Source organism: Drosophila mojavensis, unplaced genomic scaffold (assembly GCF_018153725.1).
Source record: "Drosophila mojavensis isolate 15081-1352.22 unplaced genomic scaffold, ASM1815372v1 contig_16, whole genome shotgun sequence".
Lineage (NCBI taxonomy): Eukaryota > Metazoa > Arthropoda > Insecta > Diptera > Drosophilidae > Drosophila > Drosophila mojavensis.
Genome location: NW_025318693.1, coordinates 1655459 through 1677867, shown reverse-complemented (window position 1 = coordinate 1677867; position 22409 = coordinate 1655459). Strand labels below are relative to the sequence as shown.

At 42.6% G+C, this 22409-nt stretch overlaps 10 protein-coding genes across 10 annotated transcripts; 4 read left to right on the top strand and 6 right to left on the bottom strand.

The window, feature by feature from the left end:
* Nucleotides 1–429: 429 nt before the first annotated feature.
* On the bottom strand, nt 430–1162 carry LOC6573743. The gene is made up of 2 exons (XM_001999766.1): nt 1148–1162; nt 430–1077 (listed from the first exon to the last, which is right to left on the bottom strand). Exons 1-2 carry the CDS (start codon nt 1160–1162, stop codon nt 430–432), a joined length of 663 nt encoding a protein of 220 aa, XP_001999802.1.
* An 800-nt stretch (nt 1163–1962) lies between these two features.
* On the bottom strand, nt 1963–2982 carry LOC6573744. Its single transcript, XM_001999767.2, has 2 exons — nt 2968–2982; nt 1963–2910 (listed from the first exon to the last, which is right to left on the bottom strand). Exons 1-2 carry the CDS (start codon nt 2980–2982, stop codon nt 1963–1965), a joined length of 963 nt encoding a protein of 320 aa, XP_001999803.2.
* A 288-nt stretch (nt 2983–3270) lies between these two features.
* LOC6573745 lies at nt 3271–4106 on the bottom strand. The gene is made up of 2 exons (XM_001999768.4): nt 4092–4106; nt 3271–4027 (listed from the first exon to the last, which is right to left on the bottom strand). The coding sequence occupies exons 1-2, from the start codon at nt 4104–4106 to the stop codon at nt 3320–3322; spliced, it is 723 nt and encodes a 240-aa protein (XP_001999804.1). The 3' UTR covers nt 3271–3319.
* Nucleotides 4107–6408: 2302 nt separating this feature from the next.
* LOC6573746 (spidroin-1) lies at nt 6409–7401 on the bottom strand. The gene has a single exon (XM_001999769.3). It carries the CDS (start codon nt 7379–7381, stop codon nt 6455–6457), a length of 927 nt encoding a protein of 308 aa, XP_001999805.2. The 5' UTR covers nt 7382–7401; the 3' UTR covers nt 6409–6454.
* A 1138-nt stretch (nt 7402–8539) lies between these two features.
* On the bottom strand, nt 8540–9683 carry LOC6573747. Its single transcript, XM_001999770.3, has one exon. The coding sequence runs from the start codon at nt 9681–9683 to the stop codon at nt 8850–8852; it is 834 nt and encodes a 277-aa protein (XP_001999806.1). The 3' UTR covers nt 8540–8849.
* A 2327-nt stretch (nt 9684–12010) lies between these two features.
* Nucleotides 12011–12917, top strand: LOC6573748. Its single transcript, XM_001999771.4, has one exon. The coding sequence runs from the start codon at nt 12110–12112 to the stop codon at nt 12791–12793; it is 684 nt and encodes a 227-aa protein (XP_001999807.1). The 5' UTR covers nt 12011–12109; the 3' UTR covers nt 12794–12917.
* A 336-nt stretch (nt 12918–13253) lies between these two features.
* Nucleotides 13254–14310, top strand: LOC6573749 (harpin HrpN). Its single transcript, XM_001999772.3, has 2 exons — nt 13254–13268; nt 13341–14310. Exons 1-2 carry the CDS (start codon nt 13254–13256, stop codon nt 14271–14273), a joined length of 948 nt encoding a protein of 315 aa, XP_001999808.1. The 3' UTR covers nt 14274–14310.
* Nucleotides 14311–16050: 1740 nt separating this feature from the next.
* Nucleotides 16051–17109, top strand: LOC6573750 (pupal cuticle protein 36). The gene is made up of 2 exons (XM_001999773.4): nt 16051–16117; nt 16188–17109. The coding sequence occupies exons 1-2, from the start codon at nt 16103–16105 to the stop codon at nt 17013–17015; spliced, it is 843 nt and encodes a 280-aa protein (XP_001999809.1). The 5' UTR covers nt 16051–16102; the 3' UTR covers nt 17016–17109.
* Nucleotides 17110–18007: 898 nt separating this feature from the next.
* Nucleotides 18008–18978, top strand: LOC6573751. Its single transcript, XM_001999774.4, has one exon. It carries the CDS (start codon nt 18190–18192, stop codon nt 18883–18885), a length of 696 nt encoding a protein of 231 aa, XP_001999810.1. The 5' UTR covers nt 18008–18189; the 3' UTR covers nt 18886–18978.
* A 627-nt stretch (nt 18979–19605) lies between these two features.
* On the bottom strand, nt 19606–21032 carry LOC6573752 (putative mediator of RNA polymerase II transcription subunit 17). The gene is made up of 2 exons (XM_001999775.4): nt 20679–21032; nt 19606–20612 (listed from the first exon to the last, which is right to left on the bottom strand). The coding sequence occupies exons 1-2, from the start codon at nt 20691–20693 to the stop codon at nt 19725–19727; spliced, it is 903 nt and encodes a 300-aa protein (XP_001999811.1). The 5' UTR covers nt 20694–21032; the 3' UTR covers nt 19606–19724.
* Between the last annotated feature and the right edge of the window lie 1377 nt (nt 21033–22409).

Here is a 22409-nt window from a genome sequence, read left to right as displayed (position 1 = left end):
CTGGCTGGCTAATCGCGCTTCTCGCAATCGAGTAGAAATATTTACATTGAGACTGAACAGCCATAATTTTAATTTGCATAAAGACAATAATTATTATTAAAACTTGTAATAGAAATGATGAAATAAACTAATTATGATTCGGTAAAAGCAAATATTTGATTAGCCAACTTTTACACAATATTAAAATTTGCCAAAGCAATTTCATTCATAATTAAAACTCGAAATGATGTTAGCTAATAAAGGAATATTATGTGTGCTTTGCATTGCATTTATCTACATTGCCGAGCCGAACCAGATAAATTCAAATACACTGCCACAAATATGTTTGTTTCTTTTAATATATTATTTATTTATTTATTTATTTAGGTATTTCTAATGACGTAGTATTTAAATTTAGCAGTCTTTGGCACTAGTCCAGTTACAGTTAGTCTAACGCCGCCGCGCTGGGGGCAAATATTGCCGAAACAGCGCCTGCAGCTTGGCGGCTTCCACTTCGTTCGCCTGCTCGTGAGTCTCGTACTCTGCGCTGCTCCTGGGCAAGATCTTGAACACCACTGGATCTGGCTGCGCTGGGTGCGGCGGTGGGTTGAGGCGAATGACACTCGCCGTTTCCACGGCATGGCTGTAGCTTCTGCCCGGCAACTGCTCGTATTTACTTCTTAGGCTGTTTATGGCCCGACTGACATCGGTGGGCGTTCGATACTTGACAAAGTGAACGCTGGGCTTGAGGCCCAACTGTTGCTCAATGGCTGCCTTCTCCTGCTCCAAAGCGGTGGCATCCATTTGCCGCTGGAGCACATAAATATCCAAAGCATTGCTTGCCGCCAGCTGCTTGGCTGTCAGCGTAAAGATATTCGACTCTGGATTGCGTATGAAGATCACCTGCTGCGGAGGCGTAAACGCCTTGGCCAGCTGGCGAGCTGCTTGCAGAGATAAGCCCTGGTCGTCCTCCGGTGGCGCACTGTAGCTGAAGTATTCCGTGGCGAGAGGCCGACGCGTTGCATACTCATTGCTGGCTGGTAGGTAGGCGTTGTTCAGTGCGAGCGCCTGGCCGGTGCAGAGGAATATCATAAAGCTCTGTCACATGAAAGAGGGGGAAATTGCGTAAGATGAACGTTCCAATTAGTGCTTCGATCGATTCTCTTACCATCAGGCGACGCATCTTTGCTGGAGCTTAGGACTTTCTACGTTGGCCAGCAGCGGCTGGTTTTTAGCGCTCGAAGCTCAGTGTGATTATAACCAAGTCACACCAACAAAACCATCCTTATATACGACACAAACAACAAACCTCATTTATCGGCTGCGTTGGCTTTGTTTACGATTTTTTTCCTCTGTTTTTCAGTGGCTTTTTTTGTGTTTATTGGTTTTTAAAAGATTTTTGCAAACATTTGTGCTCGGCTCGTTGTGTTAGCCTGATACGATTATCCATGTTAATATCGTTCAATTTGAAAATGCAAATTTCGTGACTAGCCAGAGACAAAGCCAGGCCAAAAATTCATGTGAATTTGACCTGAACTCAGCTTGAACTTGAATTAATTCGCATTAAATTTACAAATGAGCTCCCAATTTAAATTAGTTATCTAATTTTTCCATATACGACTGCTGTCCGCCACCGCAGACTTATACATTTGTCCGTCCCGTACCCCGCAATAGCCCTTTGTGCCATACTTTCACTTGAACTTGATTTTATGATCGAGTTTTATGGCCGCATTTTGGGCTAATTTACACGTGATTTGTGTATGTTTTGTTGTTTGTAAAAGGCGAACGAGCCTCGCTCCAGATATTGGCCGATAAGCCTCTTATAGAAATTAATGGCTTTATCTCCGAGCCCCCTCTTCCCAATTGTGGCAGACACAAAAATATGTTTACGGTGATTTTTTGATATTTATTGTATTGAAAACTTTAAACAAACTCAAGTCTTTTGGCTTTACTATTTTAATGTCTTAATTCGATATGGGATTCTTAGAAGTAGGCGCGTCTTCTGCGCTTCTGAGGGGGCAAATAGCTATTAGAGATGGCTGGCAGATAGGTTTTCGCTGGCTTCTCAGTGGGAAACACCATTCGACCATTTGAGCGGTGTCGTTCGTTGACTCGAAAATCGATACGTCTTGATTTCGCAGTGCGTGCATCCAAGTCGTAAGGACTGGGTGCCAGTTGCTGTTCAGGTAGGGGCAGTGGCGGCAAATCAAGATTGCCTTGATCTGCACCACCAAAGTAGGGCTGTGGAGCAGCGCCATAGTTGTTCGTGTAGGGCGGCAGGTAACTTGATCCTGGTGCTGGAGGCGCACCGTAGAGCTCCTGAGGATAGGCGCCTTGATGCGCTAGTGGTTGACTTTCCGGATAGTAGGTCGGCGAGGGAATCTCCGTGGACTGCGAGTAGCCCAAAGATGGCTGCTGTGAGGATGGTAAGGACGGACTCGTTGCTCCTCCGTACTGCGCCTCAATGACCTGTTGCGCTTGCAAAGCCTCCTCTTCCGTCCTATATTTGACAAAATGTACTTGAGGCTTGTGTTTGTGCTGCGCCTGTGCGGCGCTCAATTTGCTTGCCAATTCATGAGGATCCGTCTGCTTGTTCAGCACATAGATGTCAGTTTTATCTTCGCTGGTTTGTTTGGCCAGAGCGTTGAGGGCACCTACGACGGCCTTGTTCTCGGGCGCCTTAATGAACACAACCTGTAGATTTTTCTTGGAGTGAGCCAAAATCTTCTGCTCCACCAGATCAGCCTCATCGACGGCATCTTGGGGTGCTTCGAAGGCATAAAAATGCTTGTGGAAGTCTGCATGGTCTTGATAATGACTTGACACTTGGTATTTGTCAACCAGTGCACTAGAATCGTATCCAAATCCCGTTGAGTTTGGCTCATAATTGTAGCCCAGCTTGGCTGAACATATTGCTATGAGAGATAAAAACTGGAAAAACTATATATCAAAAAATATTCAAAGATTTTCCTTTTAGCACTGCCTTACCACAACTTTCCGCATGCTGTAATCTCATCAAAGACTAACGCTCAATTGTTAAGCAGATCCCAACCCAAAGAGCTTTTTATAATCTTTTTTGCTGACTGTAATCCCAAATAGGGAATAATGATGTCAGCCGCTTGCCAAACATAGTAAATAGGTTACCCAGACACAGTATTACAAAATCTGCTTTGAGGCATAGTTGACCTAGTATTAAAATTTCAGCATTTCGTTATTAATATTATTTATTAAAATATTTGCAATCTTAACTTAAAAGAAATGGTTAGGAATGGTCTAACATATGCGTGGGAATCAGTTATGGTCAGTCTGGGGGCTTGGATGGTTTTGCTCAAGTCCACTCCTAAGCCCGGCTACGCAGCAGCGATGCGGGGAGGTACGTGTTAGCGGGCTCTTGCACAGCTGGTATGTCTGGAACGGGTGTCTTGGAGGCAAAGTTTAGGACAGGTGCGACGCCTCCATTCTGGTGAGTGGAAACACCGCCCAGCTGGTCGTATTGGCCCTGAATAGCGCGCTGGGCATTGATAGCATCTTCGGGAGTGCGGTACTTGACGAAGTGCACCTGCGGCCTCTGGTAGTTGTTGGTGCGAAGGTTGTTCAACTTGTTGCCGAGATCGTTTATGTCGGCCTGCTTGCTCAGAACGTAGATGGCCGTTTGCTGCTCAGCAGCCTGTCTGGACAGGGATAGGGCAGCATCCTCGATTCCATTGTATTCCGGTCCCTTGATGAACAAGACGCGCAGATTCCTGCGAAGACTTCTCGAAAGCTGATCGTGGTTGATCGGTTCCTGGAAATCACGCTCGTCTGCGGCATACGTGAAAAACTCCTTTAGCAGCTCGGGCGGCGATTGGTATGACTGCTCGGCAGGAGTCGGTCCACCAGAGATTAGCGGTTCTCGGTTGATTGGTCCTGTTTCCGCAGGTGGTATATAGTTTGCTTGGTTTTGGCCAATATTGCTGGACGTGTAAGGCAAACCGGAGATGGCTGGTTCAGCGGGCTGGTAGTTGTATCCAGACCGCTCAGCGTTAGCTACGGCCAGAAGACAAAGGGTCTGCAAAAGTAGGATTCAATTCATTATATTGTTTTGCTACATTGCTGATCCGAGGAAAACTCACAATAAGGACACGCATTTCGTTGGCTTTGGGATAATACTTGTGAACTATTAGCTGATTCGAGCTAAAGTATGCATATAACTTTATCACCCACGCTTTTTATATGTTTTATCGAAGCGTTTTGCAAATGCTGTTGTTTTTCGCACCACAATCAATTTTCGATATCGTTTATATTGGTCATCTTTGATTTGTGCGCCACATTAAGCGCTATTTGTCAATATCAATTCGCTGCTCACTTTTTTATTTCTTTTCGCTGGTTTTGCTTTTATATCACAGCATATATTATTTTATCGCTACTCCCCAATTCGCATCTTTAGTCATTTCTTTTTGTATCGCCTCATCACATATACCAATTTCAGTTGACCTACTTTTTTCTCAAGGTCAGTGTAGCCTTCGGGATACTAGATAAGAGAGTATATTTGTATTATAACCCGTATTATATTTTTTCGCCAAAGCAAAATTGCAAATCCATAATTCCTATGTCTTACAACACATTGGAATTCGCTATCGACTTCGTGAACAATAACATTGTTTACATATATATTTAGAAATAAGCGCAACAAAGAGTATTAATAGTAGCCTATTGATATTAAAAGCATTGAAATTGCATAAGGGTTGGAATAGCCAGTGATTGAGGCAGACTATGTAGAAGTTCTAGTCCTTGAGAGAAATATAGAACTGAAGAAACTGCTGTCTACGCCATTTCATAATTATAAATTTTAATTTACATAAGCTATGTATTTAGCATATCAACATTTAGCTTTATGTGTTCTAGAGGAGCGTAATGAGGTAATCCGATTTAGCTATGCATGTTTGCTTGCCTTTGTATGTATATCTGTCTGTTCGCCTGACTCTCTCCCTGTCTCCCTGTCTATCTGGCTGTCTCTCCGTCTGTCTGCCGAAGAAGTTGTCTATATGTTTGCAGCAGTAGACATTTGGTATTTATATTTAAGTAAAAAGATGCTAGAATGCTTGAAGCAGAAGAGAGTGTTCCCATTCCACTGAAACGACCTCTACCTGATGTCGAGCTCAACATTTGAGCGTGACTTAGGCTTTGAGTGAAAGTCGCCCTATATAAAGAGCAGCAGCTGCAGCATTTCTTCAGTCGCCCAGACCTGGTGGGGGTCAGTCATACAGCGCATCAAACTGAAGGCGAGTGAGTGGGGAATTAATTGGAGGAGATACCTAGAAGAAATACTTAAAAAAAGTAACTATAAAAAAATACTTAGAAGAGACAGTAAGAGGAAATACATAGAAGGCATACTTAAAGGAATTAGAAGAAGTACTAAAGATACTCAGAGGAAATGCGTAGAGGAAATACTTAAGGAAAATATTTAGAAAAGGGGTAGATTTCAGCTGGAGCATCCAGAGAGCGGGCATTGAAGAGGTATTTTCTTATAATGTACAATAATTCCCAACTCAAGGTATTTCACTTAATATCAAAACCTTTAACATTTAGTAAAATGATTATATTTACAATTTATAAATTTAAGTCAATCATTTTATTTGCTTACTAATCAAAAAACTTTTGAAACAAATCTAGCTAAAAATAGCTTTAGAAACAAACTTGCGGAGTTATATTATATGCATAAATAACAGAAGAGACGCCAGAATTTGCTATAATCTGCATTCACGTGCTTAGTTGTTTTCTTTTGTTTTTTTTTTTTTTTTTTTACGGATATATCATGTTCGGAAAATAGCCAACTGGATTTCTATTTCAGCTAACAATTTGCCAGCGATCGTATTTATTGATATTTCGAAGAAGAAAAAAAAAAAAAAAACGAAAAACAAAACTATTGTAGAGTTTTATTTTTTGTTTATGCTAATCAAGAATAGTGGGTGCTCTTGAATACAGCTTCTATTGTGTCGGTTTGTTATTGGGCATTCATTCGGCAGCTCTGTTATTACTCATACATAATGCATTGAATTGGTTTTGGCTGGCCTAGTCACGATAGTTCCGTCTTGCAGTTGCCATAAATTTAAGTGCCAATAGTTTGTCTAGCCTTTTACTTCACGCATATTAACATTTTAATTATTATCGAAAAATGTTGTTTGCGCCTCTTGTACAATAGGCGTACACACAATATGCAAAAATGTAAATTTTATTGTCTTCCACTTTGCATTGATAATACCGTCACAATGATGGAATTTTTATAGCCCTAAGTAAATACCGAATGCTTTAATTTAAACAGTAAACGTGGAAATGCCTCCTTAATATTCTAAGAGACTCAGTTCTATTGTTAAATATGGGATCGCAGATAAAAAAAAAAGGAGGAATAAATTTTAAATAAGAATTTTATTTTCAATATTTGACAAATCAATAGATAACAATGGGTTAACAAAACAAAGGTGGTTAAAGAATCTAATTAATACCGGAGACGGCGGAGCACAGACGAGGGCAGATAGGAGTTCTCTGGAATTCGTGCATTTGGCTGACGATACTGTGGCGCCGAGGCGAAGTTCAGAGCACCAGCTACGCCTCCATTGGTGGTCTGGCTGCTGCCACCCAGAGAGTCGTACTGCGATTGAATGGCACGCTGGGCATTAGCGGCATCCTCAGGGGTGCGGTACTTGACGAAGTGCACCTCGGGCTTGTTGTTGGTGTTGCTGCGGATGGCATTCAGTTTGCTGGCCAGATCTCCGATGTCGGTCTGCTTGTTCAGAACATAGATGGCGGTCTCCTGCTGGGCGGCCTGCTTAGCCAGAGCCAGAGCAGCGTTCTCCAGACCACGGTTCTCGGGTCCCTTGATGAAGACAACACGCAGAGCTTTGTTCAGAGAGCTGGAAACCTTCTCTAGAGCTTGTGGCTCATCGAAGTCCTGTTCGTTGGCGGTGTAAGTGAAGAACTCCTTCTGCAATTCAGCAGCAGGGGCAGGGGCGTTGTAATCGACTGGACCATCTGCTGGCACTTGTAGGCCGCCGAGGCCGCCGAGGCCGCCGAGGCCGCCGAGGCCGCCGAGGCCACCGAGGCCGCCGAGGCCACCGAGGCCGCTGAGGCCGCCAAGGTTGGAGCCCAGACCAATGTTGTCACCGCCAAGACCAGAATCCAATCCGCCAAGTCCAGCCAGGCCGCTGCCCGACAAGCCACCGATCAAACCACCGCCGCGTCCTCCCTGGTTGCCGTCGATCAAGCCACTAAGTGAGCCACTGCCGCTGATGCTTCCAATATTTCCAATTCCGCTGCCAGGCCTGAACGAAAGTCCTGATGTGGAGTGTCCTACCGGCTGGTAGTTGTAGCCAAGTTTATCGGCGCAGGCAACGGCCACAAGGCACAAGACGACAAAGACGCGCATTTTTGAGGTTCTAGTTCTACTCGGAGCACTGAGCACAGAATGATGTGGTCAAGAGGTGAGGTGCCATTTTTATACCAATATGTATGTCATTCTGAGAACAATCGTTGAGCAATCATGCATGAGATCAAGATAAGGTTCATCATATGTCGCGACATGTCGCCCCAACATGTTGTCGAACATGTTTATTTAAGGTGGCTTTGATTATTAGCTGACGCCAACAACAACATCAACATCAACATCAACAACAACCATAGCAAAAGCCACAACAACGGCAACAGCAGCCGCCTCGGCGTTGATTAAAATTTGATGAACTTCGGTTTACAAAGAAAATTTTTATGCAAATGGACAGCGCGTATTGACGCCGGCAGCGCAGTCGACACCGACAGAGGCTGAGCCCGCTGCGACAGAGGCAGCTCCAAATTGTTTGGCTGTGCGGTAGCCAAATTCTTTTGTTAGCGCATTTTGTTATGCAAATCGGGCCCGCACCGATTGAAAGTGAAACTCTGGCTAATGGCCACAAATATTTGTATTTTTGGGGCAGTATGCGAGCTTAATAATATTAAATTGCTCGACGCTACGCTTTTGGGCATTGTTCGATGTAGCTAAATGCAATTTGTCAGACAATTCATACGAAATCAATTTACCAAAATCGTGGGCAGCTCACATGCATATTTTGATCCACATAAGCAGCACGCAAACATTTCTCGATGTTGCTGGAGATGTACAAAAACAACATCGGGAGCATAAAATTATGCTGTCATAGAACTTGTATTTCCCATTTGCCAATTTTAATGCAGAGCTCAGAGTTTGGCAACCTATTTAACCCGTTGAACTCGTTTGTCTGACGAAAAAACCCAAATCCGTTTCTAAATTGAAATTCAAGATATTTTCATCGACTCGAATTCCTCTGCGAAAAAAATGTACAATCTATAATAAGCTATTTCCAAATAGTTCCATTCCAAGTAACGGGCCAAAAGATACCCATTAAACAAATTTATATATTTATTGATGTTACGACAGTCTGTTTTTTGATATTCAAATCAACATTTACGATTCCCCATGAATAAGTGGGTAAGTCAAAGCTAAAGAACAGCACGAAATGAAAAATGAAATGAAAAGGGCTCAAAAGAAATTCAATAAAATTAAAATGGGACCAAGTTTACATAATATTAATAGATTTTAATTAAAACACATAACTCAGACTTTTTTTTAACTACATGCTAAAATACTCATGAATTAATGGGAATCCCAGCATATTGAAAGGGTTTACAATACATTGGCTAGTAGCGTCGACTATAAATGATATACCCCACTTTAGCCAGCTCCGTTGCAGGGTAAAAAAGCAAACATCCGCCACTTAAATCACATTTTCAATAATTTTTAAATCAACATTTTATTTTCAAAACAATAAGTCAACAATAACAAAGGTATTCAGTTACACCAACAGAAACTCGTCAAAGGCTATGAATTAGACTCGCAAGCGGCGCAAAAGGTTTGTAGGCAAATACGTGCTGCCTGGAGTTACAGGTGGAATGTATGAGGAAATGGGCTCAGTGGCTGCCTCATCAACTATTTGTGGTGCTGGTGCTGATGCAGCAGCTGGACGTGGCGCACTGGAGGCGAAATTGAGTACGGGTGCAGCACCGCCGTCCTGATGGGAGGATGATCCACCTAGCTGATCGTATTGGTCCCTTATGGCTTTTTGAGCACTTGACGCATCCTCAGGAGTGCGGTACTTGACGTAGTGCACCTCGGGTTTGTTGTTGGCATTACTGCGAATGGCATTGAGCTTGTTGGCCAAATCATTGATATCGGCCTGATTGCTCAGGACATATATGGCGGTCTCCTGCTGGGCGGCCTGCTTGGCCAGAGCCACAGCGGCTCTCTCCAGGCCATTATTTTCGGGCCCCTTGACAAAGACAATACGCAGAGCCTTGCTCAACGAGTTGGATACCTTTTCAGATGCAGCTGGCTCATCGAAGTCCTCCTCATTCGCCGTATAAGTGATAAACTCTTTCTGCAGCTCAGGCTGCGCCGCAGAATAATCTGGAGCATCCGCAGATGGCTCAGCAATGGGCCCGCTTGGCTCCACAAGTGACGGCTGGGCTGAGCCTGCGTCACCAGAATCAGCAGCTGGGCCAAGTCCTGCTGCATATGAGGGCGACACATTGCTGGCAGCGCTGCCAGGCGCAAATGACAGTCCAGAGCTGGAATGAGCGACGGGCTGGTAATTATAGCCAAGCTTGTCAGCTGCAGTCAACGCCACGAGACAGCAACAGAGAATAACGGAAAGATGTTGCATGTTGAGTCTGTTTGAGTTGGCTATTGAATATAGAGTCTTAGTCAATGGTTTGGTGGCTTTTATGCTGGAGGCTATGTGGAGCATTTACCGTTATGCAAAACGATTGTATAAAATGGTAATATTATGCAAGAGTTCTTTTTGACTGCCGGGTACTAAATATGCAATGGTACTAAATATGCAGTCTCTCTAAGAGCTTATGGTTTCTAGCCGAATCGGAGTTGAATATCTTGATCAGCATGCCATCAGCGATACCAACACCGACACCGGCAGCAACACCGCCGGCGACACTGACTGCGACGCCATAGCATTTATATGAAATTGAATATTCTGCATTTAGCTATAATTCCCATTATTCATCTTTGCCTTTTCAGCTTTGGAAAAAACCTTCACAAAATATTTGAGTTTATCTTCGTAATCAGCATACATCTAGCTTTAATGAGCAGGTTGTTGACGGACTAGCTAATGGCTCGTAAACTAAAATTGGTGCAATACACTTGTCTATTCACTAACCTAGCTGCAATAAATACGGGATTTGAAGTGTTACCCAAAAGCAAACAAAATATGCAAATGAGGCGTGCCCAGTCGCGTTATTCAAAGACATTTTTAAACAATCTGCAAAATTATTATTGCCTTTTTTGTGAGGCTTCGCATCGACTTTGTGGCTTTATCTGTTGCTTTATGCTAATATTTGCGGGTGGAGGTGACCTTCTGAAGCCGGCAATAGACGTGGATATTGAATGGCGCCGGAAGTACCAACGACGTCATCGCTAAAAATAAAATCGCGTTTTTTCTTACCGATTGATTATCAAATTAGCTGATCGAACTGCAGCGCGGTGTCATCGGTATATAAGATAATTCGATAATTGGTTATTTAATAAATTACTTGGCGCCGCTCATTTGGCATTCGAGCCCAACACATTGCTCCTCTTTCCTCATTTGCATATCGACTCTGACCAAGACCCTACAATTTCAACCTGCCGATTTTGCACAAAGATTTCATTTTATTATATGAAATACCAAATATTTACTCTTCAAATGCATTCCAGCTCTAAACCTAGCTACCATATATGGAATTATAAATTATATATATATAATCGCACGAAGTTTTTTCTCTTTGAAAACAGCTGAATTATATTTATTATATATATATATTTTATTATTGCAGTGCTCTATATATATATATATATTCGTGCGATCTGGCCAACAAAAAGCCATTCAAGCATCAGTTGGAAGCGTCATCATCATCATACCCCAACTGTCAACTTTGTTTCTCTAGCTCCAACCTCTATTCGTAAAGCCGCCGGCGCAGTTATCGGTCTCTGACCCACCTGTCTGCCAGCAAACATTCTCCGTCGTCTTTTTTTGCTAAACTTAATTATATTCAAATAGTTAATTCCTAAGTTTTATATCTTTTTTATTTGACAAACAATTTACTAAATGTCAGGGTAAATTTAAAGACATAATATTATTTTATTTATTATTTTTATCTGATACGTTTTCGATTGTCGCAAATTTTTGTTCTGAATTATTTCCTTAGTTTTTCTATTCTTGTTATTATTATTGTTTATAAAAGATTGTATAACTACTAATCGCTTATAGAAAAATTTAAGTACCTCTAGCAGCCTGGTATTCGATCCTGAAACTGGAAAAAATATCTGAACTAACAAATTCATTGCGAATTTAACAAAGGCAAGTCTTCACATAAAAAGGAAATCTATTCTTTAAATAATATATGCGATGCGTCTACAAGGAACACGGCCGATGAACATCGCGAAGAGCAACAAGTTTGAAGCTGACGTCGATACTTAAACAAGTATTGAGCTGGGGCAATAACCGATCCATTACGCAGCCAGCGGCTTTAGATCAACTCACAACTCAAATATTTCCCCCGGTAAAATGCTACAAAATAAATAGGTGTTTCGTCATGCATAACTTATCGTAAGCGGCTAAATCAAAAGCTGTTAGCAATGTTCTGCCATTCTGAAATGTATTAATTATTGCGCGTATTTTAGTGTGAATGCGGATACTAAATAGACAGACAAATATTTGCCCGTTACGATGGCTGTGAGCTAATTGGATTCGTTTATGTTGTCGAGAACGAGTTCGATAGTTCTTAAATAATTTCTCTGCTGAATCCAAATACCTATGTTGAGTGGCGAGAACGAACATCAATAACCGGTCCCACCTTCCCGAGTTCCCTAACTCGGAAAGTTGAAGAGCTTGTCGAGTTGGATAGTTTTGCATAATCACTTCATAAGCGCACTACTTTGCATACAAGACAAGTTGAATTATGTGCCCGTAAAGAATCCATCCATTGTTCTAAGCATGATCCCACCTCGACGGCGGGGTATAAAAGGCCCGTCGCAAAGTATCAGGATTCAGTCTCAACCATTGGCTGTTCAACACACACATCTCTCCAATTCACAATGCGCTTCCTCATCGTGCTCTGCTTGTTCGGCGCCGCATGCGCCCAGTATAATTACGGACAGGGAATCGACACCGGCTCTGCCAGCAACATCAATCCGAATATTGCATATGATGATTACAGCACCGGAGCTGAGAGCAGACCCGGCGCATCCTATGGATCTTCTGGTGGTGGTCTTAACAAGGAGTTCTACACATTCGAGGCCAACGAGGAGGATTTCAACGATCCTGCAGCCAGCGAGAGAGTCCTAAACAGTGCCAATAGAGGTCTGCGTGTGGTCTTCATCAAGGGCCCCGAGAACCGTGGTCTGGAGAACGCTGCTCTGGCTCTGGCCAAACAGGCTGCCGAGCAACAGACTGCCATCTACGTTCTCAACAAGCAGACCGACATCGGTGATCTGGCCAACAAATTCAATGCCATCCGCCAGAACTCCAACGCCAGACCCGAGGTGCACTTCGTCAAGTACCGCACGCCTGAGGATGCCGCCAACGCGCAGCGCGCCATTCAATCACAGTACGATTCCCTGGGAGGAACTAGCCAGAACATCAACGGCGGCATTGCCCCAGCCATCAACTTTGCATCCCGTAGCCCCGTCTCACAATCTATCGGCAATTATGGCTCCCAAAGCGGGCCCTCCGCTTCCTACTTGCCAGCCAACATCCTACGCCGTCTCCGTCTGCGTTAGAAGTAAATAGTCGTATAAAATTGTTTCGCCGATGACGCTGGACTGGTTATTGTTTTTGTTTCCTGCATTTTATAGACGAATACACAAAAAAATCGAACCAAATGAATTAAACCTAAAATTACAATCATTTCGTTTTTGTATTTTCTTTTTTTCTTCGCATACACATTTGCCCCTGTGTGCAAAAATATTGCATTTTTATGCTCACGATTTTGATTTTTATCACTTTCCTTATAATAACATTTATGCAAAGCTGAATTATCGCAACAGGCGCCGAGACAAAAGACCAACGCAGCTTATTTTTATGCGGAAAAACATTTTGTGACATCGTCGCATTGTATTCAACGAGAAGCCACGCTAACAGCCTCGAAGATAAGCTTGTATAAATATTGGACGCTATCGCGGTATTAAACAGAAACCAAACAAACCTCAAAGCAATAGAATCTAATCAGCAGAGTCCAGGATGCGTGCCCTCATCGTAAGTTTTTGCGGTCTGTTCCCCAAGGCCAAGGATATACTAATGGACTAATTCTCCCCATCATGACAAAAGGTTGTGTGCCTGATCGCAGTTGCGTGCGCCGATAAGCTCGGCTATAACTACCAGCCCGTGGGACACTCTGGCTCAGGATTATCTTTCAATCCTGGCAGTGGAAGTGGAACAGGACTCGGCGGTGACTCGCTTAGCGGCTACGAGAGTGGACCCATTGGACTTATAAGTGGAAGACCAAGCGACTTGGACTCCAATCTGGGCGCAGGCAACATTGGAAGCGGAAATATCGGTGATCTGTCTGATCTTGGTGGCCTCTCCAGCAATAACATCGGTAGTATCACTGGAGGCAACCTCGGTGGTATCTCCGGTGGCAACCTCGGTGGTATTTCCGGAGGCAACCTTGGTGGTATCTCCGGTGGCAACCTCGGTGGTATCTCCGGTGGCAACCTCGGTGGCGGAAACTTAGAAGCTCCAGTCTCGTACAATGCCCCTGCCCCAGCTGCGGAATTGCAGAAGGAGTTCTTCACCTACACCGCCAACGAACAGGATTTCGATGAGCCACAAGCTCTGGAGAAGGTTTCCAGCTCTCTGAACAAAGCTCTGCGTGTTGTCTTCATCAAGGGACCCGAGAACCGTGGTCTGGAGAACGCTGCTCTGGCTCTGGCTAAGCAGGCCGCCCAGCAGGAGACCGCCATCTATGTTTTGAACAAGCAGGCTGACATCGGAGATCTGGCCAGCAAACTGAATGCCATCCGCAGCAACAACAACAACAAGCCCGAGGTGCACTTCGTCAAGTACCGCACCCCTGAGGATGCTCTCAACGCACAGCGCGCCATTCAAGGACAATACGATCAGCTGGGTGGTACTTCCAAAGCTCTTGATGGTGGTGTTGCCTCCTCGTTGAACTTCGCTTCTCAGGCACCAGCGCGCAAGGTTACTGCTCAGACCCCTGACAACTCATACTTGCCCTCATCGGTCTTCCGTCGCCTGTAAATAGGTGGTATTGTGCCACGACAACTTTGTTAACTCTATGGACTCTTTGTTAAATATTTCTGTTACTTGTAGATTACATATAAATGAATAAAAAAATTTCAATATTAAATATTTTGTTTTCTAAAATAATTTATACTGAACGCGTTCATCTTCCAATGGAAGCTTAGATATATAAATATGTTTCAATAGAAGAATTCTTGACCATCATACCCTATATATATGTACAATATTTATATGAAAATCTTACAATTCAAATCATCTCTTTTTAAATATGAAAATTTGCAACTTTCTGAGATTGTAAGTATTTAAATACTAACGATATATTTTTCAATATCAGACTGTATGCATTATATGTATTTTCTGTGTATAATTTTCATCTGTCCACTGGTTATACGTGGAGAATTTCATAAGTCTATGTATTTTTGTATGCTATGGCCAGCTAAAAAATATCATCATATCATAATTTTCAAACAATTCACAAACATAACATTCGATAGGATATATTTTTCTGATTAAACTTATATACAACTATAAATTATATTGTAGGAAATTTTAAATCGAATTTTACTTAGGAATAGTCGGTTGCTAATGATCTCTTAGTTCAGTTTTATTACATCAATTTTTAAAAATATATAAATATATAAAAATATATTTAAGAATATGTCGTGCAAAAATAAGATTTAGGCGTGACGTTATGAAATTAACAAATGATTGGTATTTGCCATTATTCTTCGATTGTCTATGCTTAAAGTTTCCTAGTTCTGATAATTTATCGTGGTGTCCTCCTGCTGTTCAAATAGAATTATAAAGAAAGTTCGAATAAAATTAAGTAATAATAATGGAAAACACGTTAACTGAATCAACAGACCGGAAATTCTTTACCGGACACAGTTGTAAGGTTCCATGTTAGAATGAAAGACTATCATTAACTAACGTCTTGAAATATAGTACAATAATATGTTTGATATTTATATGTATAAATATGTTTAAAATTACTTACCAAATAAATTTAATATATGTATATTTTGGTCTTAAAAAAATATTTCATTTTTTATTATTTCAAAAATAAGCAAAGTTACATGAGGAACAATATAACTAAGTCAGCTTACAGAAACAGAAAAAAAGTAGTCATTAATAATTAGAATCTAATATGGTAAGCCCATCGGAGATTATAATATTAGCTATGAGCTCATTTTTGAAAATGGCTAATTTTCGGTTTCATCTTTGGCTGTACTTCTAAAATATGACTTGCTGTCATGGCATAAATCAATATCATCAAATTTGCTTAATCAAAATTCCTATAAATGACGCTAAAATAGATGTCCTACATAAAACAAGCTTGTAGCCTTGCCGAAATATTTAGGAAAAACATTTATTTTATATTTATAATAGATAATTATGACCCATCTTTATAGCATCAATATGCATATAAAGTGTGTTCAATGTGCGCGCCACATATTAATTTTATAATTTTATATTAATTCTTGTAAAAATTATTGAATAAAAAACTCGAAAATTTGAATAACCTAAAACAATCAGCCGCAGTCACAGCCATACTCGCAGTCTCAGTCGCAGTCGCAGCCGTTGCCCACTGAAACGCAACAAAAATTCCAAATCGACCATAAAACTGTAGAGCTAAAAAGCTTTGTAGGCGGCAAAACACAGTGGCATCAAAGCGATTTCTATGCAAGCGACACCAAGGCGGCAGTTTTGTTTTTATCAGCCTCGAAGATGGATTTGTATAAATAATAAAGACTGCTCCAAGCAGAAGTCAGAAGCAAATCGTAACTTGAAGTAGAAGAACCAAGAAACATCTATTTGACATTAAGATGCGCGCTTTTATTGTAAGTACAAAGGATCTGCAACGGGACATTGAAGGATTATCTCTCCCCTTTCTTCTCTAAATACCTATAGGTTATGTGTTTGGTGGCCGTTGCCTGCGCCGATAAACTTGGCTACAACTACCAGCCGGTAGGACACGCCCCCTCAGGACTTTCGTTCAGGCCTGGCAGCGGAAGTGGAAATATTGGAAGCATCGGCGGCAGTGGCTCACTTAGTGGTTTGATCGACGGCAACCAGGGAGGACGCGGCGGACTTGGCGGATTGGATTCTGGTCTTGGCGGTGACAACATTGGTCTGGGCTCCAATCTTGGCGGCCTCAGCGGCCTCGGTGGCCTCGGTGGCCTCGGCGGCCTACAAGTGCCAGCAGATGGTCCAGTCAATTACAACGCCCCTGCCCCAGCTGCGGAATTGCAGAAGGAGTTCTTCACCTACACCGCCAACGAACAAGATTTCGATGAGCCACAAGCTCTGGAGAAGGTATCCAACTCGCTGAACAGAGCTCTGCGCGTTGTCTTCATCAAGGGACCCGAGAACCGTGGTCTGGAGAACGCTGCTCTGGCTCTGGCTAAGCAGGCCGCCCAGCAGGAGACCGCCATCTATGTTCTGAACAAGCAAGCCGACATCGGAGATCTGGCCAACAAACTGAATGCCATCCGCAGCAACACCAACAACAAGCCCGAGGTGCACTTCGTCAAATATCGCACCCCTGAGGATGCTCTCAACGCACAGCGCGCCATTCAAGGCCAATACGATCAGCTGGGTGGTACTTCTAAGGCTCTTGATGGTGGTGTTGCCCCCGCCTTGAACTTCGCATCCCGCGTTCCAGTACGTCAGGTGGTTCCTCAAAGCCCCGACAACTCATACTTGCCCACATCCATCTTCCGTCGTCTGCGTCGTTAAATTAATATTTTTAGATTAATTATATACTGACGAATGTTGTGAACTCTATTATCGCCAATTGTTAACTAATGCATAATTTCAAAAATAAATATGAAATATTTTTAGATCGAAATTGAATATGTTTTATCTAATGGGAAATCGAAACGTATCAAATATGAATATGAATATGACATTTTAAAAAGAATTACATTACATGTAAATAATTCTATTTTTCATGCTATATTGTTTATGGAACATTATTTATGTGGAGTTAAGATTAATAAATATAAATTGAAAAGAACAGAACAAAGGGTAATTTTCTAAGATACAACGAATTTAGAGCAAATACATTGTACTTAACACTTCGAATTTTGGAGTGGCTGTAATATTTTCGATTCACTTATATCAATTTATGTCAAGTGAAGAATTATGTCTGTTATTACTGAAGGTCGTTTGGTGGTCATAAACCGTTAGCTGACCTGATATTTGTTGTCACCTTGCTGGGTGCCGAGCACAATTAGAAAGGAATCTTAAGAGTCTCGCACGTATAAGCGAAACCTAAGCATAAACATGTGGAACTCTCAAGACTTACGTTTGACCAAAAACCTGTATGCTATAAAAGCAAAAGAAAAACAAAACAAATCCAATCCAATCATTAATTTTATTGTGCTGACGATCACTTTTTTGTTAATATCATTATATTAATATGCGATTCTGTATATCCGAAATATAAGGAAAAAGTCCATCATTTGGAGCTAGCTGAATTTTATGCATAAATTATAGCCCAATTATGGGTGAATCACGATCAACCAATCGCCAATCGGAAACAGACGCGACAGCGTCGGCATCGGCGGCACGATTGAAGCTACTCAAAACAATGTGTTAAATGTGTTAAGAGCGAAATTATGTTAACAGATTAACAGCATTCCAAAAACACGCTGGCCAATCACTACTCACGAATCTTTGACGTAGTCGTGGTCGTGGTCGCAGTCGTCGTCCGACTCGGATCGGAGTCGGGGTCTTCCGCTAGCGAATGGCGAGCGGACGCATCAATAATTGGCACAAGAGAGCGAGACGGCTTAATTCAGTTAACCATCAACTGGGCTAAATATAGCTGCTGGCAGCGTTGGCGGTATAAAAGCTATGCTAATATTGACTTAGCCACCATTCTAGCAGAACAGTAGAGAACGGCAAGATGCGTGCTCTGATAGTACTCTGTCTGGCGGCAACAGTTAGTGCCGCTCGCTTGGGCTACAACTACAGGCCCGGCAGCACGGCCATCGTTACAGATGCCATCGACACTAGTGGCGTAGGATCTCGTCTAATATCTGGCCCAGTATCTGGTCTGGGCGGCCCAGTGCGCTCCAATGTTGCGCCACAAGCCGGCATTCATAAGGAATTCTTTTCGTTCCGTGCCAATGAGGCTGACTTTGAGGATCCCGATGCTGCGCGGAAGATTGCGGCTGCGGTGAAGAAGAGCGTGCGTGTCATCTTCATCAAGGCTCCGGAGAATCGTGGCTACGAGAACGCTGTTCTGGCTCTGGCCAAGCAGGCTGCCGAGCAGCAAACAGCTATTTACTTGCTCCACAGGCAGCCCGACCTCAACGAGCTTGCCAACAAGTTCAATGCCGTGCGCCAGAACGCCAATGCCAGGCCCGAAGTTCACTTCGTCAAGTACCGCACCCCCGAGGATGCAGTCAATGCACAGAAGGCTATCCAGAGTCAATACGACTCGCTGGGCGGCTCTAGTCAAAATATCAACGGTGGCATCGCAAATGCCCTCAATTTTGCATCGCGCTCCACTTTGCCTGCACGCGAAGGACAGATCCAGGAGCCCGACAGCAACTACTTGCCATCCTCAATTCTGAATCGTCTGCGCCATAAGAAGTGAACTTAGTCAAATTTTGTAAATAATTAGGAAATGTTGAATATTGATCGATTTGTTAAATAAAACTATTAGAACTTGTTTACTTTTAGCTTTAAACAACGTTTACTTTTCATGAAGAGACTAAAAGAAGAATGTGATACTGAGAAGGTGAAACAAATGGATTTTGATATGATTGATTTAGGTATTACTAATTTTTGTCGTTTATTCGTCACGCTTTCGATGTTATGCTAATTCTACAAAGATTTCATATCTATCGCAGAGCCCACTGCCATTCATTTATCATATTTCTTAATATGTGCTGGATAAATACCTACATACATAGTAAAGGCAACCTTCTTATTATTTTCTGTTTTGGAAATGCTGATACAGTCCCATTAATAGTATCAATTAAAAATGTCTAATGATTCATTATTAAGTTTAATTTATTATTTATTCGAGATATGATATATATGGCAAATTGTAATAAATAAATAATATATATTTAATATATATATATATAACACATACAAATATAAAATATACTAAAACTTTAACACTCATTTAGTTAATACTGGGACATGCCTGGCAACTATACGATTCAGGAATCTAGCTTCAGTAATTTAACTTCAACTAAATGTTCATGGGACTGTATCAACTAAATATTTGCAGGGTATTTTAATGCAATAATTTTGTAAAAAAAATCAGTAAATGTAAATGTGTTCTGTATATGATAAGACTTTTACGTTCGAAATAAAATGTAGGAGAGGGAATTTATTTAAGCATTATTCAACAAAAACTAGGTTTAAAAATCAGTCAAAGATCGCTGTCATTATCATTCATATGATCTAAATCTAACTGTAAATTTAGACACGACGGAAAATCGAGGTAGGCAGGTAGGAATTATCGGGCGACTTGGCGTTAACCTGACGCACTGGACCCTGGGAAGCGAAGTTCAGAACGGGAGCAACACCTCCATTGTGAGCCTGGGAAGAGCCTCCCAGTTGATCGTATTGTCCTTGAATGGCACGCTGTGCGTTGGCGGCATCCTCAGGAGTGCGGTACTTGACGAAGTGCACCTCGGGCTTGTTGTTGTTGTTGCTGCGGATGGCATTCAGTTTGTTGGCCAGATCTCCAATATCGGCCTGCTTGTTCAGAACATAGATGGCGGTCTCCTGCTGGGCGGCCTGCTTAGCCAGAGCCAGAGCAGCGTTCTCCAGACCACGGTTCTCGGGTCCCTTAATGAAGACAACACGCAGAGCTCTGTTCAGAGAGCTGGAAACCTTCTCCAAAGCTTGTGGCTCATCGAAATCCTGTTCGTTGGCGGTGTAGGTGAAGAACTCCTTCTGCAATTCCGCAGCTGGGGCAGGGGCATTGTACGAGACTGGAGCTTCTAAGTTTCCGCCACCGAGGTTGCCGCCGGAGATACCACCGAGGTTACCACTGGAGATACCACCGAGGTTGCCGCCGGAGATACCACCGAGGTTGCCGCCGGAGATACCGCCGAGGTTACCACTGGAGATACCACCAAGGTTGCCTCCAGAGATACCACCAAGGTTGCCTCCGGAGATACCACCAAGGTTGCCTCCGGAGATACCACCTAGGTTATTGCTTGAGAGACCAGTGAGACTTCCACCACCACCTCCATTGCTGCCACCACCAGGGCCGAAGGACAGGCCGGAATCAGAGTGTCCCACTGGCTGATAGTTATAGCCCAGCTTGTCGGCGTAGGCAACTGCCACAAGGCACATAACCTGCACGCAGAAAACATGATTGAGGTAATCCTAAATGCGACTCGTGCTCAGCTCCTGGATACTTACAATGAATACACGCATCTCGAGTTTTACTGAAGTTCTTTGAGTTTAACTGCTGGGCTGCATCTGACGTTTGGAGCACCATTGCGTCTACTATTTATACGAAAACCACCAAACTATGTCACTCGACTGCGCTCAAGTTCATGCAGAGACCGAGCCGCGATGGTCGTGGCTGCTGCCTCAGCTGCTGCGGTTGTGGCTGACGCCGATTAGTTGTTGTTATTGTAGTTGATAAATCAGCATCTGCTGTCCCTCTCGATGCTCGATGCTCGACGCTCAATGCTCGAAGTATTTAGCATGAACTTCTTTTGCTGCTTTTGTCTACTGATTGAACAGCGAGCCCTGAAATACGAGCCAAGCCGATAAAAACAATGCCAGCAATGTCAACGTCGCCGCGCACCTCTACCAGGCCTATTCTTGCCAATAACGCAGTCTGCATTATGCAAACGAGGTACAGCCCTTGCTCAAGAGCAAGTCGCATTGGTAAACCACCTGGGGTCCATGATCGACCAGGCTCAGCGGCAGTATTGGTATTGCTATTAACAAAACGAGTTTAGTTAATATGGTATGTTTCATTATGATTTTAATAAAAGAAATTATTTTCCTTATACATATTTGTATGCAAAAAATGTGGAATGGCGTCGATCGATGGTGATACCCAGCTTGGATCGGATTGGCGGCGCATCAAAACAAGTTCGAGGTGATTTTTAAAAATCCCAGTCGGGTAAGTAAATATTTTGAGATAGTCTGGTGTGAAGATTTCTAGTTTGGAAATTCCCAATCGTTTATGGTGGCTGGTTTTGGCATGAATTTGAATCTTTGCAGTAATATTTGGCGAGGGTCCCCTAAAATCTATCGAGTTACAATCAAAGGAATGTGTGTGGAAAATAAAACAATGGCCCCACCAATGCTCAGACCCACAAACTGAAATAAATATTCGAATGAATCTTTTGAGCTTTTTTGCGCATCCGTTTAGCCCTCAAAGTTGTTTGTCATTTGCCGTTTGCTCTTTGCCGTTTGCCTTATAGGCAATTGGCCAAAATATAAGCCATAAAGCTAACAAGCGTTGCGACCTTGACGTTTTAACTGTTCGCCACCTGAAGGTGTGCGACCGTAATCAGCTGGCGCCAGGCGACGACCATTTAATCTGATCAGCGATTATCACGTTTTCATCATGCTTTATTGATATCATAAAAATTATTGTTTTTGACTCTTTGAGCCCTGCTATAGATAAATAAATGCCAACAACATATTTGAAATTGAATCCATTTGCATAATAAAATGTTTTCAGCATTAAAATTCGAGAGATCCATAACTAAGATAACTGAATAGATTTGCAAATCATCGGCGCCTCAAAGATGCATATCAGCGATAACTTTAGCTATGACTAATCATAGTTTGGACTCTCTAGCATAGCATATATGTATATATAAACGACTTTCGTATATAACGCCTTGGCTAGGCCTGAGATAGCCTAAGCCTCTGTTAATGGAGTGTGTAAATTCTTTTGTGATTCTCATCAATTTCTCTTTCCATTCATGAGTTTGCTAATAGTTTTTTTTTCTTTGACCACATTGGAGAAGTTGTCAATCAGGCCCCCGAGGCGAAGCCTAAACCTAAAAATAATTTGTCTTTCTTTTGTTTATGGCTCCGCCCAGACCTCTGAGCCGTGCAGCCAGCTGCTCTGCTGCTGCGCTGCTCTCGGATGGTATGCTCGGTATTTCGGCTGATGCTGAT